Source organism: Acinonyx jubatus, chromosome D2, assembly GCF_027475565.1.
Source record: "Acinonyx jubatus isolate Ajub_Pintada_27869175 chromosome D2, VMU_Ajub_asm_v1.0, whole genome shotgun sequence".
NCBI lineage: Eukaryota > Metazoa > Chordata > Mammalia > Carnivora > Felidae > Acinonyx > Acinonyx jubatus.
In genome coordinates this window covers 46,288,900-46,302,747 of record NC_069393.1, presented here as the reverse complement: position 1 = coordinate 46,302,747, position 13,848 = coordinate 46,288,900, and the positions used below count along the sequence as shown (strand labels likewise).

The following is a 13,848-nucleotide window of genomic DNA, read 5'->3' as shown; positions in this document are numbered from 1 at the left end:
CTATGATTCATCCAGGCTCAATGAGCTAATGGCTGTGACTATGCTGCCTGAATCTGTAGAAGAGTTTGAGAAATTAGAAATAAATTAAATTTATCATCATTGTGGGGTATCTGGTTGGTATCAGACTTTGAAATGAATATGAAACAGGTCATGCAAACAGGCAAATAGTGTTTATCCAGATAGTGTTATCCCTCTATTTGCTGTGATCCTCCCTGGAGGCAGCCATGGATAAAACTTTTCAGTAAATATAGATAGAAGGAAAGAAACTGCAGTCTCCCCCCCGCCCCAACCTTTTCCTTCTTTACCCTTTTTCATGTTCTTCTACATCATCTAGCAAAATAACTTTACTACCAAAGGGTGTTATCATGGTTCTGGGAGTTTGTTTTGTTGTTTCTGTATGGTGAGCACTTAAAGCGGGTGCCTAGACATAAAACTTACTGAACAGAATGTTAGTACCTTTAAAATAAAACCTGCCCTCTAGTGAAGAGAATTGCCCCAGATATCACAGATTCTTAACATCTTTTGTGAATGTCAGCAGATCTGCTAGAAAGTAGAAAAGTGGATACCACTGCTTATGGTATTGATGCTTCTTATAGAACAACAATACTGAAGGCCCATCACTACAAAAACAGCCCATTGCTAACTAAAGGATACCAGCTCACTGGGAAGGATCCAAACTCAGTTTGAGTTTAGCTTCTCTTCATTTTTATTGATCATGGGAATGAAAGTCAAGAATGTTCTATCTCCTGCATAATCACCACTGTATGAGTGCTCCTAAGAAAAGCAGGATAGATGGCTTTGCTTTCATATAAACCTTCTTTCCAAGAGCACAACCCATAGATACATAGAATTTTTTCAGTCTCCAAATATTTTTTCCTTAGTTCTTCATAAATTTTTCATTATTTGTAAGAGAAGATAAGAATATGTATTACCAAATCTAAAAACTCACTAGTCTGTCATGAACTCTTGCACATATTTTAATGGATTCCTTCTCGTTTTTCCTTAAGTGAAGATTTGTCTGTGAGCACGAAGTCTTACAGGCTATACCCACAGAGAGCTACCACAAAGGTCATTCAGTTGTCTTCTCTTGTTTGCTATTATCGCTTTTTACCTTTGTGTTTCATCATAGTTTATCAATAAATTTGAATTTAAAACAAGGGTATCTGTTTTTCAGAACAGACAGTTGATATAATTTTGAAGGATGTCTACTCAGAAAAACCAGGATTTAATTTTCTTAGAGCAAAAGCATCTGTATATGCATCTTTGATTTCCCATACCTGAAGGAAATAAATCTAATTTTGTTTCTTTTAGGAAGGAAGACTAAAATCATCTTAACCTAAAATAGAAATATAATAATTGGTATTTTATATTTTTCAACCACTTTCTTTTGAAAAGACAGAACAGGTGTTTGTTTTCGTAGTTAAGAGATCAGAGCAGGCAGTTTTGTTTTGTTTTTTATAAATAAGGAAATGGAGCTTGTCCACTGCTGGACAAAAATTAGAAAGGAACAGAACTATTCATAGCTGTCTTTATTTCCAGTCAGGTCAGGAGACCAGGTTGCTTTTAAACTTCACATAAATGAAATCACGTGTCTTTGGTTTCTCTACCTCTTTATAAAGTTAAGTTTGATGACACCAATACTAACTGTTTTATGGTTTTGAAGACTTTTAAACTCCTATGGCTTTCCAAGCAATTCTATGACGTAAACAAAACAAAAATTATTAACAAGCTTGATATTCATATGCTGAAATGGAAGTCCCCTGAGAAATTTGGTTACTTAAGGATTCACTTTGGGTCCCTCGTGTTTCCTAATCTCAGTGTGGTGCTCCTTTTACCATGCCACCCTGTATTTGTAGATGTGAAATTTTTATATATGTCAATTGCATAGTACTTTCTGATTAAGTCTTTCTGGACTTATTATTTTAACCTCAGTTAATATAATGTTCTTCCGGTTTTGTTTGTTAATAATTATGTTTATGCAAGTACTTAATTGCTTCTATATTCTTCTTTCTTTCTTTCTTTCTTTCTTTCTTTCTTTCTTTCTTTCTTTCTTCTTTTTTCTTTTTTTTTAAGTAAGCCCCATATCCAATGTGAGGCTTGAACTCACGACCCTGAGATCAAGAGTCGCATGTTCCACCAACTGGGCCAACCCCTGCATCTTATATACTTGCGTTACAAAATGCTAATATAGACACAAATGTTAATGACTTATAATCCTGCCCTTGAGAAACTGGTAATCTAGTGAGGGAGTTAGATTACATTTTCAACACCTTTATTGAGGTATAATTGGCATACAGTAAACTATATATTTAAAGTTTACAGTTAGGGAAGTTTTGACATATGGCTACATATATGAAACTGTTGTACCATGTTTTAATTGGGTTTGTTTTCTTATATTGACTTTTGAAAATGCTTTATATGTTTTGGATACAAGTCTTTCTCTTTTTATTTTTTAATTTATTTTTTAATTCTTTTTAATGTTTATTTATTTTTGAGAGACAGAGAGACAGAGTGTGAGTGGGGGAGGGGCAGAGAGAGGGAGACACAGACTCCAAAGCAGGCTTCAGGCTCTGAGCTGTCAGCACAGAGCCCGACGTGGGGCTGGAACTCACAAATTGTCAGATCATGACCTGAGCCGAAGTCAGACACTTAATCGACTGAACCATTCAGGTCCCCCAGATACAAGTCTTCTGTTAGATATATGTGGTGTGTCTTTTCATGACCTTAATAGTGATGTTTAAGGAATGGAAGTTTCTAATTTTGAAATTCAGTTTACTGATTTATTCTTTTTGTTTTCATACTGTCTTGATTGCTGTAGCTTTATAATAATTCTTGAAATCAGGTAGTGTGAGCCCTCCAAGTTTGTTCTTCTTCAGAGTTGTTTTGGTGAATTTTAGAATCAGTTTATCACTATCTACAAAAAAGCTTGCTGGACTTTTAGTCAAGACTGCTTTGAATCTGTAGATCAGTTTGGGGAGAATTGACATCTTAACAATATTTAGTCTTTGACTCATGAATGAGATATCTCTGTTTATTGGGGTCATCTTTACTTTCTCCCAGTAGTATACTTTTCACTGTATACTTTTACATTTTCTCAGGTTTATTCCTTAGTATTTTGTATTTTTTTATTGCTGTGTAAATGTATATTTAAAATTTCAGTTTCTGATTGTTCATTGCTACTGTGTAGAAATATAACTGACTTTCAGATTGCAATTTAATATGTTAAGTTCCTGACTGATGTTCTGTGCAGAGTACTGTGGAGCACAGATAAGGGACCACCAACTCTACTTATGGTGTCCAGGAAGGCTTAGCAAAAAACATGAATTCTGTAGTTTATTTTCTTAATTTGTAGCTGAGTATCTTATCCAAAATTCTAGATGAATTTATAAGAATTAAGTATACATTATTTTAAATTTTTGAAAAATTATTTTTAAGAAGCAGTATGCTAAGTAATAGACTAGAAACTCTAGTATTGAGTTTAAGTCTTTTAAGTTTTTGTTATGGGAAATTTTAATCATCTGTGAAAACGGAGTATTTTTCATAGCTTTTTAGATATTTATTTATATTATATAGATATTTTTATATTTATATGTTTATGAGAAACTTCAGACTCAGGAAAGTTACAAGAATAATATAAGGAACTTCCATATATTGTTCACCCAGATTCACCAGTTTACATCTCTCCCCATCTGCTTTATCATTCTTTCTCTATTTTCTTTTCCTCATTTCTGTCCAAGAGTATGTTGGAGACATTATGACACCCCCCCCCCCATTTTTTAAAAATTTTATTTTTGAAAGAGAGACAGAGTGTGACCAGGGATGTTGGGGACAGAGAGAGAGGGAGACACAGAATCTGAAGCAGGCTGCAGGCTCTGAGCTATCAGCACAGAGCCCGACGCAGGGCTTGAACTCACGAACCATGAGATCATGACCTGAACCAAAGTCGGACACTTAACTGCCTGAGCCACCCAGGTGCCCCAACTTTGTGCCCCAAATACTTTGTTGTATATTTCTTAATAACTAGGAAATTCTGTTAAGTCAGCACAGCAAAGTTATAAAAATTGGGAAATTTAACATTAATAAAGAACTATGAGTTAATTCCTACTCAATATTTTCATTTTCATTTTGTCAGTTAACCTAATTATATTCTTTGTAGCTTTTTTTCCTCCTAGTCTACTCCGGTAGTGGATCACATCTTGACTCCTTTCAACCAGGATAGTTTCTCAGCCTTTCCTGGTATTTGTTCACCTTGATATTTTTAAAGTACATAAACCAATTACTTGGTAGATTGTCTCTTATTTTGGGTTTGCACAATGTTTCTTTGTAACTAGATTCAGTTTATTCATTTTAGTTAGAATCCCACTGAAATGATGTGTCCTGCTCTAATGTATCTTTTGAGAATAGTAATACCACTTTGTTTCAGTGTCTGTGATATTAAGTGTCAGGACTTGGTTGAGGTAGGATGTGCCAGGTTCTCCACTGTCAAGTTAGTATTTTCCCTTTCTAATTAATTTGTAGTTATATATTTTACATACTTTGAAAGTGTAAACCTGTCCTCATCAAACATTTGGCCACTAATTTTAGCACCCATTTTCTTAATTCCATCATTCCTTCTGCATTTAGCTGGTGCTCTACTGTAGGGAGATTTTCCATTCTCTCTTATTTATGTATATTAATATTTCTATAGATGCATGGATTCTTACTTTATTCAATGTGTTATAATCCATTATTGTCATCTGTTTTGATGCTAAATTATTCCAGATTTGGTCAGTGAGAGCCCCTTCAGTTGGCTATTGTGTTCCTTTGACAATGCGCCATTCTTTAATGCACTTTCTCCTTTTTTGGCATAAAAAGATGTTCTAAACTCAATCTTGTATATTCCCTGCCCCTAGATTCAGCCATTTCTCCAAGGAGTCCTGGATATAGAATAATTTTTAGAAATCAGGAGTTGAATTGGTTATTCCTTATTGCTACGAAGAGAGTCATTGCTTCCATGCCTTCATCATCAGAGCCAGGAGGTATATGGTTTAACCACACACACGCATATACATACCAACAAACAACCATGAATTCCTATGGGTACCTCTCATTGCCATCCAACATCATGGCATAAATTCTAGCCTTCCTCTTTTCTCATTTGCATAAACCTAGAATACACAGAATGTGATTTCATAACTTCTAAGCCTTGCCACTGCAAAAAGCAAACCTGTTAAGTGGAGTTAAGCTGACATCCTTGTCCACATTTAGTTTTGTCATTCTTTTTGATTTAGCTGTTCTGTCAGGTACATAGTGGTATTTCACTGGGGTTTTGATTTGCATTCCCCTTAGGACTAGTGATGTTCACCAGTATTTCATGTAGTCATTGGCCAATTTTGTATCTTCTTCTGTGATGTTTAAGTCTTTTGCTTATTTTTCTAGATTGGGTTGTTTGTATATTTTTATTATTGACTTCTAGGAGTTCTTCAGTATTCTGAACACAAGTCTTTCGTCAGATAGTTGTTTTCCAAATATTTTTCCTCCAGTCTTGCCTAAGCATTTTGCTAAAAGTGTTTTAATATTGACCTAATCTAGTCTTTTAAAATTTTTATTAAGGTTACTGCTTTCTTTGTCCTATTTAAGAAATTTTTATGTACCTCCAACATCTTAAAGCCATTCTCCTGTGTTTTCTTCTAGAGGTCTTATAACTTTAGGTTTTATGTTGATGCCTTTTATTTTATCTCAAAATGATTTTTGTTCATAGTGTGAGGTAGCAGTTAAAGTTTATGATATTTTTCTGTATGAATATCTAATTATTGCAATAGCATGTCAGAAGGTTGATCCTTGCCCCAATGGATTGTTTTAGCACCTTTGTTGTAAGTCAGTTGACCATACAAGTGTAGATTTATCTATGAATTCTATTTACTTCCATTGATCTATCTATTGGTCTTTCCTTAGGTCACAGCTAAGTAAATCTTAAACTCAGGTAGCTGAATCCTCCAATTCTGTTCTTTTTTCACAAGTATTTTCATTATTTTAGGTTCTTTGCATTTCCATTCAAATTTTAGAATCACCATCTCAATTACTATTAAAAAAAAAAAAAAGCCTGCTAAGGATATTAACAGGATTGAGGAAAATTTGCAATTACAGTATTGAGAAATACAATATTGAGTCTTCAAGCCCCTGAACATGGTCACCATTTATTTAAATCTTCTCTACTTTTTCTCAGTTGTGTCTTCTACATCTTTTGTTACATTTACTCCTAAGTATTTTATGGGTTTTGATGCTATGATTAATGGATTTTTAAGTTTTATTTCCCCATTGTTTGTTGCTAGTATATAGACTTATCTTTGATCTTACTGCATTTATTTACGAGCTTTTCTTCCTTTTCCGTAACTTTTCTTTCTTTCTTTTCCTAGTGATACCTTAGGATTTGCTACATGAACAGTCATAACATTTGCAAATAGGGATAGTCTTATTTTTTTATTCTCTTTGTGACTTTTCTTTCTATTTTTATTTTATTTATTTATTTATTTATTTATTTATTTATTTCCCTTATTGCAGCCGCTAGGACTTCACTACAGTGTTGAATTAGGTGGAATGTTTTTATCACTGAGTATGAAGGTAGTTGTAAGTTTTTATGTAATGATCCTTAATCAGATTGAGGGAGTTCTTTTTTTTTTTTTATTCTTAGTTTTGCTGAAAATATTAATCATGATAGGTGTTGAATTTTATTTTTTCTCCAACTTTTGATATGATTATGTGGGGTTCTTTAATCTGTTAATGTGATGAATTTCATTAATTTTTCAAATGTGAATTGAAAATAAAAGCATAATTGTTATGTCTTTCTGGTGAATTGACCCTTTTATCATTATGAAGTATTCCTCTTTATCTTTCATAATACTCCTTCACATAAAGTCTGATTTATCCAATATTAATATAACTACTCTCACTTTCTTATGATTGGTGTTGTCATATTTGTTTCTTTTAATTCATAGGTTCCTCTCTCTTTTACTTTCCTTATGAATGTTTTGTAAGCAGCCCAGACTATTGGTCCTATAGAGTTTCCCATGGTCTAAATGTTGCTGATTACATTTTCATGGTGGTATTTAACATGTTTCTCTGTTCTCTGTCTGTAAATTAATAGTTAAATGTAGAGGACATTTGCAGTGTTAATCACAACATTTACTACTCTTTGTGTATAAAAGCTTCAGGTTGTTTAAGTAACCTGTTAGAAGTTAACCTGACCCCCAAAATGAAATTAATTTTCTTTTGGATGAAGAATTGACAGTTCATAATTAGCATGTCATGACTTGATTTTAAGTTATTTTTATTTTTATTAAACATGTTTTCTATTTTTTAAGTTTGTTTATTTTATTATTATAAGTTTATTTATTTTGAGAGAGAGAGCAGGGTAGGGGCAGAGAGAGAGGGAGTCACAGACTCGAAAGCAGGCTCTGCACTATCAGTGCTGAGTCTAATACGGGGCTTGATCCCATGAACCATGAGACCGTAACACCAGCTGAAATCAAGAGTCGGACACTTAACTGACTGAGCCACCCTGGCACCGCTAAGTTTATTTATTTATTTAAGTAATTTATGCACCCAGCGTCGGGCTTGAACTCACAACCCCAAGATCAATAGTCACGTGCTCTTCCAACTGAGCCAGGCAGGCACCCCATTTCCTTTTTTTTTTTTTTTTTTGTAAATCTTTATTTGAGAGAGGGGGGAGAGAAACAGAGAGAACGGGGGAGGGGCATAGAAAGAGAATACTAAACAGGCTCCTCGCTATCAGTACAGAGCTGACACGGAGTTCAGTCTCATGAACAGTGAGATCATGACCTGAGCCAAAATCAAGAATCATATGCTCAACCATCTGAGCCACCCAGATGCCCCCTCCTTCTTTCTATTTTTATAAAGTATATTTTTTTCTGAAATACTGTATATTCTAATAACATTTTTTCCCTGAATATTAAGTCTGTCACAGATATCTTCAGTATTGGGCCTTTATTGTATGAGTAGTCATTTGTTAATAAATAGTGCCCTAGCTGTCTGTAAAAGTCAGGGGGCACCTGGGTGACTCAGTCAATTGAGCGTCTGACTTCAGCTCAGGTCATGATTTCACTGTTCACGGGTTTGAGCCCCACATCAGGCTCTGTGATGATAGCTTGGAGCCTGGAGCCGGCCTTAGATTCTGTATCCCCTCATTCCTTATGCCTCTCTGGTGATCTCTCTCTCTCTCTCTCTCTCCCTCCCTCCCTCTCTCTCAAAAATAAATAAAAAGCATTTTAAAAAAATTGAAAAAGTCAGTCTGCTTGCATTTTATTTACTGGCAAAATTAAGGCACTTGGACTAAAAAAAGTCACTAATATTAATTGTCAGTGTTGTCTTGTTTATTTTTTGTTAATTTCTTTTTTCTTTATGAAAAGTATTGTCTTGCTCAGGGTTTTCAGCTTTTCGTTTTACTGTTTCGTTGATTCTTGAAAATTAAGTGATTACTGAGCTGATCATAGGAATTGGAATGATTTTATTTAGTTAAATAATAGGACACTTTGGCACCATACCTCCTGACATTCAGGTCTGATGAAGTAGAAATCTCTGGGAGTGTCTGGCTGGCTCAGTCGGAGGAGCTTAATGTAACTTGATCTCAGGGTCATGAGTTCGAGTTCCACATTGGATATAGAGATTATGCTTAAAAAAATAAAAACTTTTAAAAATAAAAGTAGAAATCTCTGTTAAGTGGCAGCCTTGGTGCACATTCTCAAGTGAATTTTAATTATGCTTTTTTCTCCTCCCTTTCTCATATCACAATATACTGGTTTTAAAATGCCCTTTGAAGTCACTTGCATGTTGATAGGCAAGTCCTAGATTTAATTTCAATGACTCTTTTCTTAGCAGGGAATGTCGTTATGTAAAATTGCTTTCTCAATAGTGCAAACTAAATATTACCATCAGATTACTAATATTGAAGACATTGGACTTTTATAAAAGTCACTGCACTCCTCACGAAAGAAATTTTTTTATGTAAAAATTTTTTTAAGTTTATTTTGTGAGAGAGAGAAACAGAGCACACAAGTGGGGGAAGAGCAGAGAGAGAGGGAGAGAGAATCCCAAGCAGGCTCTGTGCTGTCAGCACAGAGCGCAATGTGGGGCTTGAACTTAAAACTGTGATACCATAACCTGAGCTGACGTCAAGAGCCAGATGCTTTACCAAGTGAGCCACCCAGGCATCCCTCATGAAAGAGATTAATATGACAGAGCATATTTTGTTTTCTCTGTTGATCGAGACATTTATCTGTGTACAATAAACATTGCAGTGGCTTTTATAGGTGTCATTTTCTTCCTTACAGAAAATAATAGCAAGTCATTAAGACCAATGGGGTTTTTTGGTTTTTGTTTCAGTTGACATTTGCCAATAAGGTATTTCTAGAAAGGAGAAATAAGTTTATTAACAAGACCCTTTAGAACATGCAGCTTTTAAGAAAAATCTTTCCAAAAAATAATGGCAGATTATTTGTTTCAGGTACCGAACAGTACAGTGAATACACAGGCTATGCTGAAACGTATCGTTGGGCCCGAAGTCACGAAGATGGGAGTGAAAGGTGAGTTCATTTCTGACTTTAGTATCACTTGACCAAAAGCTAAGGATTGTGGGCTTGACCTCGTACATTCTGTCTCCCATCTACTCTTATTTCAGAAATGTAACTGCCTTTTTATGTTCGGTATTACAGGTTAATTAATAGTTAAAATAGTATTACCATTTCCATATACAAAAGGGAAGAACAGAGAAATAAAAGCCAAAAGTCTAAGCCAAGAGCAAGACGGGCAGAACTCTTGTTCTTTTTTTTTTTTTTTTTTAATTTTGATGTTTATTTTATTTTTGAGAGAGAGCTCACAAGCAGGGGAGGGACCAGAGAGAGAGGGAGACACAGAATTCAAAGCAAGCTGCAGACTATGAGCTGTCAGTGCAAAGCCTGATGCGGGGCTTGAACCCACAAACCATGAGATCATGACCTGAGCCGAAGTCCTATGCTTAACAGACTGAGACACCCAGGCACCCCAGGACTCTTGTTCTTTACCTCTCAGCTTCCAGGTTGTAAGCAGTCAGTGGAGGCTCACTTCCAAGGCCAAACTTATTTAGAATAAGTTCTTATTAGAGCTTAAAGCCTTTAACTGGCTTATTTAGTTATCCTGAATTTTTCTGTGAGATTAAGTATGTGGGGAAACATGTTGAGAAAGCTTGCCTAATGCCACAGAACAGTTAACAGCAGTAAACTTTGCTGTTCCTGTCTCCTTATTTCTGACTGAAAAATATTTTTATACTTTGCCATTTTTGCTTCCTCACAAAATTGGTTTACCAGGGGTGAACTTTTATAGAAATGGTGCCTAGATAATATTCCATTGTGTATATATATACCACACCTTCTTTATCCATTCATCAGTTGATGGATATTTGGACTCTTTCCATAATTTAGCTATTGTTGATAATGCTGCTGTAAACATTGGGGTGCATCTATCCCTTTGAATCAGTATTTTTATATCCTTTGGGTAAATACTCAATAGTGCAATTGCTGGATCATAGGATAAAGAAGATTTGACATATACACACACATTCATACCTACATACATCATTCATACATGCATACATATATACACACAATGGAATATTACTCAGCCATCAAAAAGAATGAAATCTTGCCATTTGCAACAACGCGAATGAACTAGAATGTGTAATCCTAAGTGAAATAAGTCAATCAGAGAAAGACAAATACCATATGATTTTATTCATATGTGGAATTTAAGAAACAAAACAAATGAACATGGTGGGAGGGATGGGAGAGGCAAGCCAAGAAACAGACTCTTAACTATAGAGTACAAACTGAGGGTTACTGGAGGGGAAATGCGTGGGGGGATGGGTTAAATATGTGATGGGGATTAAGGAGGGCTGTTGTGATGAGCACTGGGTGATGTTTGTAACTAATGAATCACCTGAAACTAATATTATATTGTATATTAACTAACTGGAATTTAAATAAAAATTTCGAGAAAGGAAGAAAAAAGAAAGAAATGGTGCCTGAAAGTAAGTGTGTGTGTGTGTGTGTGTGTGTGTGTGTGTGTGTGTGTGTGTGAGTGAGTGTATGTATGAAAAAGAGCCATTGTTTCAGAATCAGCTGTTGCCCACCTACCCTTGCAAACTTATTCTTCGTAATATCTCAAATCCAACCCCTGGTCTCTCTCTCGTTGTTTTGATTAAAATATTTGGTTGCAACAATTATGTGGATGTTTAATTGCTGATAATTACTTACGGACTAACATGAAGGTTTCTGTTGCCATTCTTCAGCATGAAAAAGTTGCTTGGCATGTCAATTTATGTAAGTCTGTAAAGAGAATATTGGAATATTTGGAATTTCACGTTTCCAAAATCATCTCACCCAGTCCTTATTTCCACAGGCAATGTGTTACTGTCTGCTTTACTGTGTTTGTCTTTTTAAAAATAGTTTTGCACTGTCTGCAGTTGTGCACAGTACACATTTTTTGTAACATTTGACTTCTTGGGGTTATGTTTTGGATGATAGTGATACATGGCAATGTTATAAACCCAAGCCCCAAAAAGTAGGTCTTTGAAAGCCAAAGAGAAATGAGCTTTTTGACCTTTTTTTTTTTTTCTTTTTTTGGCGTTAGTCAAGATACAAATGATGTCTCATTAGTCTTAGAGGAAAATCAAGAGCTAAGTTCCTTTTGTGTGGCCCCTAAATCCTTTAACTTCTGAGACTCACTGTAAATGATGTACCTGTTTACAATAGGTCATGTTTGTCATCTCTTGATAATTTTTCATGTTACCGTTTAATGCCTAACAGTCTATAATGTGAATGTCTTGAAATCTAAGAATAAAATGGTGTTTTCTGCCCTCCTCTTTTGCTGAGACCTATGGCTACTGGTTTGTTGGTTTATTTTTAATATTTTAACCCTGCCAAATTCTCAGAAACCCGGCCTCACAAGGGTTATATCTTGTGAGTGTCTTTCCTTAGTCATCTTGCCCCTTTCATCCTGCCCCAGGGACGCCTGGCAGCGGCGTGGCACCGAAATCGTCGCCATTGATGCCCTTCACTTCAGACGCTACCTCGACCAGTTTGTGCCTGAGAAAATCAGACGCGAGCTTAACAAGGCCAGTAACCTCATTTCTTAGTTCATCTGGCAACTGTCATCTATTTACTGCCATTTTATTAATGCTGAAATTAATGCTTTCTGGTAATTCTTGCAGTGTCAGTATGTCTGCCCACAGCTCTCCTGATTTAATGGGTCTGTCAGCTTGTACAAGATGTACTTTCCATTTCGTAATTGCTTGATTACTGATGCCAGATAGACTGTTGCTTGATATTGAGCCCCACACATGCATTTAGCTCATCAAGTACTTTTACTTGCTTTGGAACATTATTATTTTAAAACCATATAGAAGTGAATGAGTGCTAAAAATTTTTTTCATACCTTTCAATGATGTCTCTGCAAAGGTATGCTGTTAGGATTGATGCAGATAAGCCTTAAAGTTAAGTTTTATTATAGGTAAGATTCACTTGTAAACTGTTTATTGATTAGATAATTTGACATATTTATGATAGAATCTGTGATTTTCTCTGATGTTCAGTGCTGTCTACTACAATCATTTGTCTAATTGTATTACAGAAATATGAAAATGAGCCATACCTATTATTCAGATTTTCACTTCTGTTAACCATATAAATAAACTCTTATCATACAGTAGAGTACTGATTCTATTCTCTAGATTTAGGGCTTTACCAAAATAATTGATAATTTTAGATCCTCAAATTAACAGCCAAGGAAACTGACCCAATTCTGAAAACCATTGTTTAACTCACATTGTTATGAGATTGTTTGTTAAGATAATGAGATCTGTGGTTTTGAATGGCTACACATTGCCAGTCCCTACATAGACTTTTGATTATGACAGCAGACTGAGTGTACCATTGCAAGGGGATTGGGAGTGCCCCGGGACTGGCACTTCTGGCATTAAGTATATCCTCGTCACAGTTTCTGCCTGGTCTTACCACAGAAATGGCCTCTCTGTGGTACTCTGCTTATCCTAGCTCAAACACCTTGCCCTTCTTATAGTTAGTAAAGTAAACAACCAAATAATCCACAGCGGCTTTTACTACTCTTACAAATTGGTATATATTTTGAGTGTAAATACATTTATTATCTTGTGTTCTGATCTACTTGAGAGTCTAATTGTTGAATGTTTTCTCATACATAATCTATTAGGTTATTTTAATGTTTACAGTTCTCAAAGGGATCTCTTAAAAATTTTGAAGAGTAGGGGCGACTGGGTGGCCCAGTTCATTAAGTGCCGAATTCTTGGTTTCACTCAGGTCATGATCTCATTGTTTGTGGGACCGAGCCCCCAAGTCTGGCTCTGCACTAGCAGTGCAGGGCCTGCTTGGGATTTTCTCTCTCTCCCTCTCTCTTTGTCCTCCCCTTCTTGCTCCCGTTTGCGCATGTGTTCTCTCTCTCTCTCTCTCTCTCTCTGTCTCTCAAATAAATAAACTTAAAAAAATGTTTAAATTTTTTTTTGAAGAGTAAGTAAATGCACTATCTTCCAAAGTTAAACTTAGGTAACTGATAATCACGTGTATATATTTTTTCTTTTTTTAAAGTAATTTCTCAGAAAACCTATGCAGAAAGACTGTTGTTTGGTATATCAGCAGGTATAATTTCTCTCCTTTACCTGATTCTGAAAGTCAGAGATTCTAGAACAAAATATCTTTTATTATGTTCGGCACATTTTAAATGTAAGCCTTTCACTATTCCAAATTCCTGTTTCCAAATACATGATATTTTTATTATATAGCATATCAA

General features: G+C 35.3%; 1 protein-coding gene across 5 annotated transcripts in view; it reads left to right on the top strand.

The window, feature by feature from the left end:
- Window positions 1-13,848, top strand: part of PARG (poly(ADP-ribose) glycohydrolase) — a 130,519-nt gene that overhangs the window by 88,962 nt on the left and 27,709 nt on the right. For all 5 annotated transcript variants that reach the window (XM_053207238.1, XM_053207235.1, XM_053207234.1 and 2 more), the window contains 2 exons: window positions 9,500-9,578; window positions 12,034-12,142. In XM_053207238.1, coding sequence (XP_053063213.1) covers window positions 9,500-9,578; window positions 12,034-12,142 — 188 coding nt within the window. The remainder of the gene's footprint in view (window positions 1-9,499; window positions 9,579-12,033; window positions 12,143-13,848) is intronic.